This window comes from Poromitra crassiceps, assembly GCF_964638095.1.
Source record: "Poromitra crassiceps genome assembly, chromosome: 19".
In the NCBI taxonomy this organism is placed as follows: domain Eukaryota; kingdom Metazoa; phylum Chordata; class Actinopteri; order Beryciformes; family Melamphaidae; genus Poromitra; species Poromitra crassiceps.
In genome coordinates this window covers 27,731,162-27,736,161 of record NC_139646.1, presented here as the reverse complement: position 1 = coordinate 27,736,161, position 5,000 = coordinate 27,731,162, and the positions used below count along the sequence as shown (strand labels likewise).

Below are 5,000 nucleotides of genomic sequence, written 5' to 3'. Positions count from 1 at the left end.
AGTATCTGCGGTCCGAAGGTGCAAACCTTCTGTGGAAGTTTTGTTTAGTCCACAAAACATTTGTGGAGTTTCACCAGAGCCGTTTTCCCACATGCGTACCGGAAAATTACCTGTAAGTCAATATCGGACATTTCCCTTCACACCTCTCCTCTGGCATGTGGGAATCTATCAGCGAAATTGCCTGTATGGGGGGGGGGGGGGGCGGCACTGCAGAGCGGGTGGGGAGTGACGTGTCGGCAAAACTCCGAATGGTGAAATAAGTTTGCTTGTTTATCCGTTCACCTGCGTAGCGTTGAAGCACTTTTTACAGACTGGCTTCATTTGATGTGTCCGGGCTTGCCTTGGCTGTCGGCAACGTTGCTTAGTCCCTGTCGGACTGTGACTGAAGGAGGAGGACGGACTGTGGCCAGAGAGCGAGCAGAGAGGAGAGGGGAAAATCAGCACAGCACATACATGAAGCTGCGCAGAATATGAAGATAGACTAAACCGGGGACAGATCATGACTGATGATTATGTACCTCTGCGCTGCTGCGTGAGACTAGAGCCGTCTGGAAGCGAGAGAGACCAGGAGGGAATTTATTTTGGGAAGATGCTCTGAACAATTTTGACGACGTGGAATGGAAGCGTCATTTTCGCATGTCCCGGTATTACGTGCTGAGTCTGGTCCGACCCGCACGCAAGATCACCCGGTGGCGAAAACCACTGGAAGCGCGTTTGCGACTGGCAATAGTCCTTTGGTGGTACGCAACACCAGGGGAATATCGAACAATCAGCTGTGTATTTGGTGTTGGACTGTCTACTGTGTGCATTGCAACCTGGTCCACGAAGTCACAGCCCACTGATAGCGGAAAATGCCTTCGGAAATCAGCAAGCTGACATACTGCTCTTATTAGGCTATCACAAGATAATTTCGCCAGTTTGCTTTAATGTGCGCGAATGATTAGATTATGCCCGCTGGAACATTAAGCAACGTGTGTAGGCTACTCCTCGCCCATGATTGAAGGACCGCTGTCGCGGAAAATGACCTGAACCGTTTCCACTTGCGTCCCCTTAAGACCATACCGCTCTTGTGACTGGCACGAAACTGGTGAAATGTCGGGGACGACGGGGTCGCGCTTATACCGGCACGGCGCCTTTCTCACATGCAGGCATTAGACCACATACCGGTCATTTTGCGGTACAAAGCGCATGTGGGAAAAGGGCTCAGGAAACAGATTTACAGCATTCTCCTAAACTATTGAAGTGAATGGTCACCAACTAATTTTTGGATCAGCCCTAAACATAATCGTCTCTGATTGGCCCAGACAGAGGAAGGGGCGGAACATGCTGCAGAGGGAAGCGGTTGCCTGTCAATGTCTTGATAGGGTTCATAATGTCATCATGATATTAACAGACATCACAGCTGCAGCAGTTCACAGTCTACAGACTCACAAAATGCTGCTGCTATTCAAAAAGCTTTGCTACGTGGGCTCGCTAGCTCGGCCGCTGCGCGGCCTCGACCGCCCTCCAGCTCGCCCGCTGGCTGATGCGCGGGCTCGCATCGCATAATGCAGCTCGGCTGCTGCATGGCCTCGCCTGCTCTAATTGGCATGTGCAGCGCGCGCAATTGCTCACCTTCGCATCACTGATGACATCACAATTGCTCGAGTGACCATCACTGATCACATCATGGCTTGCTCGAGTGACATCGCTCAGCGCACGATTGCCTCGCCCACAGCTCGGCTGCTGCGTGGCCTCGCCTGCGCTATTGGCATGCGCAGCGCACAATTGCTGAACTTCGCATCATCGAGCGCTCGAGTGACATCACTGATGATGTCATAGACATTGTGATATCATCAGTGGGACAGAAATTGAAACAAACAGACAAACAGAGCCAACTCACTCCCTTTTATGATGATGATGATGATGATGATGATGATGATATGAAGCATGGTCTGTGTCCTCCTGTGTTTTCTATCAGAGGCGTTCCTCGACCCCTCCAGGCTTCTGTCCGGGGTGCAGGGGCTTCTGGGTCATTTCCGGTCCATCCTCGGGTCAGAACTCAAACTGGTTTCCATGACGACGCCGAGCTTCAGCTGTTCCCACGGGTTCCACCTCGATGCCGATGGCGAAGGCTGCGGTGAGTCGACTGACCGATCCTCCGTCTCTCCCTTCACTCCTCCATCATCACCACTGATCCTTTCTGCAATGTCTCTGATCTAGGATGTTCATTCTACTGTTAAAGGGACAGTCCACCCCAAAACACAACATACATATTTGTCCTCTTACCGTAGTGCTATTTATCCAGCCAGTAGATGTTGTTGGTGTGAGTTGCAGAGTTGTGTAGCTGTAGAGATGTCTGTCTTCTCTCCAGCACAATGGAACTGGATGGCTCTGCTTGTGGTGCTCAAAGCGCCAAAAAAAAGTACATTTGAAAAACTCAACAGCAGCAATGTCTCTTTCCAGAAATCATGACCCACAACAGAGCTTGTTGTGAGAAGCTTCATCTAGGAATTATGTTTCTTTCGACCAAACTACACCCGCTAGCTGCTAGTGGGTCTAACAATTGAAAAATATGTATTTGGGGTTTTGGGGTGAACTGTCCCTTCAATTCTATTGTTGAAGCCAAGCAATGAAATGAAGATATAAATTAACATCTCTCTCTCTCTCTCTCTCTCTCTCGCTCTCTCTCTCTCTCTCTCTCTCTCTCTCTCTCTCTCTCTCTCTCTCTCTCTCCAGTGGTTTGTCCTGCTGGTAGTTTCTCCAGTGAGGGGGCGTGTCTTCTCTGTCCTCAGGGAACCTATCAGGACGAAGAGGGGTGGGACTTCTGCAACAAATGTCCCAGAGGCTCCTCAGCTGCCGGAGCCTCATCTGTCAATCAATGTGAGTCCAAGTCCACATTTTAACTTGTGATTCACAGAAAATACAGGACACAAAACTGAGTGTGTGTGTGTGTGTGTGTGTGTGTGTGTGTGTGTGCGTGCGTGCGTGCGTGTGTGTGTGTGTGTGTGTGTGTGTGTGCGTGTGCGTGTGCGTGTGCGTGTGTGTGTGTGTGTGCGCGTGTGTGTACACCAGGTGTGACAGAGTGCCAGAGGCGGGGCTTCCGGTGTTCAGATGAAGGCGACTTCCTGCCGGCACAGCCTGACTTCCTGTCTGGCAGCTGGAGGTGTGTCAGCAGTGAGGGGGCAGAGCTACAGTGGACCAATAGCAATGAGCCCCTGACAGACGAAGAGTGCACAGGTAAACCCACAGCAGCCAATCAGAGAGAAGACTGCCCTCACCTATCCTGCTGTTTAGTTCACTGTAAAAGCAGAGAAGCTTCATTGTCAGCAGGCTATCTCAAAAAGTGATGAACGGATTTGCACAAAACTTGGTAGATAAGCAGGATAAGTCATGGACCAACTTAGACAGGATTAACTTTCCACAGCCATTAGCCTAAAGGGGGCGTGTTCAATCACAAAAAGGCACCTAACTTCCAATTGGATTCACGTAACGCCACACTCTGTCACTCTGTTTTCTTTATGTTCCCGGGTCAGTAGTAACCATGTGTGTCTGTGCTGTCAGTAGTAACCATGTGTGTCTGTGCTGTCAGTAGTAACCAACGTGTGTCTGTGCTGTCAGTAGTAACCATGTGTGTCTGTGCTGTCAGTAGTAACCAACGTGTGTCTGTGCTGTCAGTAGTAACCATGTGTGTCTGTGCTGTCAGTAGTAACCATGTGTGTCTGTGCTGTCAGTAGTAACCATGTGTGTCTGTGCTGTCAGTAGTAACCAACGTGTGTCTGTGCTGTCAGTAGTAACCAACATGTGTCTGTGCTGTCAGTAGTAACCATGTGTGTCTGTGCTGTCAGTAGTAACCATGTGTGTTTGTGCTGTCAGTAGTAACCAACATGTGTCTGTGCTGTCAGTAGTAACCATGTGTGTCTGTGCTGCAGCTCTCAGCAGGTTTCAGGCTGTTCCTGGCTCAGCGCTGATCGTCGGAGCTGAAGACACTGAAGTCCTGCAGACGATGACCTCTGACCTCAGAGCCTGTGTCCGAGGTCACACACACACACACACACACACACACACACACACACACACACACACACACACACACACACACACACACACACACACACACACACACAAACATGCACACACACACTTTGCTCAGTCAGAGCAGTATTTGTTTGTTTGTTTGTTTATTGTTTGTTGTTGTTTCTGCAGCGTGTGCAGCACTGCCCTCCTGCCACCATGTGGCGCTGTTCACTGACACACACACTCGGTGTCAACTGTACAGCACACACACTGTGAACACACACTGCAACAGCTCCCAGCAGGTACACACACACACACACACACACACACACACACCAACAACAACAACAACAACAACAACAACAACACCACCTGTTAAACACTAAACTAAGCACTGTGTGTGTGTGTGTGTGTGTGTGTGTGTGTGTGTGTGTGTGTGTGTGTGTGTGTGTGTGTGTGTGTGTGTGTGACCCCAGGCCAGTGGATTTCTGGGTAATCCTAAAGCTGAGCTGTTTGATTGGCTGAGCTGCTCTGTGAGGGTGAGGGGCGGAGCTTCAGATCTGTTGGTTCTCAGGAAGAAAGGTACTGTGACTATAGCAAAGTGTATTAACTGTTAATTCAACTTTTGCAAGTGGAGACAGACAGTGTGCAGGAGTTCTCCTTTCTTTGGATTCAGTCGGCTTTTCCCTCCTCTGACACACCTGCCATTTTTAGAAGATAAAAAATAACACTAATGATTACTAGACTAATGATCAATAAGACAAACAAGTAGATTCATACTAAGATTTGAGTTAATTTATTAAAAGCAAATCTTAAAGCTATAGTGTGTAACTTTTGTAGTGCAGAACTTTTGGATCCCACTTCTGGCAGTGAGCCTACTAATGCTGCATTCATGCGCTGTAGGAAAAATCTGAAGATTTTCTTCCCGACATTTCCTTTGCTCTTCGTTGTCACGTAAATACAGGAAACGGCAATAAAATAGAACACATCTTCTTTGTAGCGTC

The 5,000-nt window shown here is 49.0% G+C and overlaps 1 protein-coding gene across 1 annotated transcript in view; it reads left to right on the top strand.

Moving 5' to 3' along the window:
- Nucleotides 1-5,000, top strand: part of tg (thyroglobulin) — a gene marked incomplete at both ends in the record, with an annotated part of 42,545 nt that overhangs the window by 19,721 nt on the left and 17,824 nt on the right. The window contains 6 exons of the mRNA XM_083655881.1: nucleotides 1,961-2,119; nucleotides 2,719-2,862; nucleotides 3,055-3,219; nucleotides 3,912-4,016; nucleotides 4,186-4,298; nucleotides 4,473-4,583. Of these exons, the coding sequence (XP_083512007.1) occupies nucleotides 1,961-2,119; nucleotides 2,719-2,862; nucleotides 3,055-3,219; nucleotides 3,912-4,016; nucleotides 4,186-4,298; nucleotides 4,473-4,583 (797 nt within the window). The remainder of the gene's footprint in view (nucleotides 1-1,960; nucleotides 2,120-2,718; nucleotides 2,863-3,054; nucleotides 3,220-3,911; nucleotides 4,017-4,185; nucleotides 4,299-4,472; nucleotides 4,584-5,000) is intronic.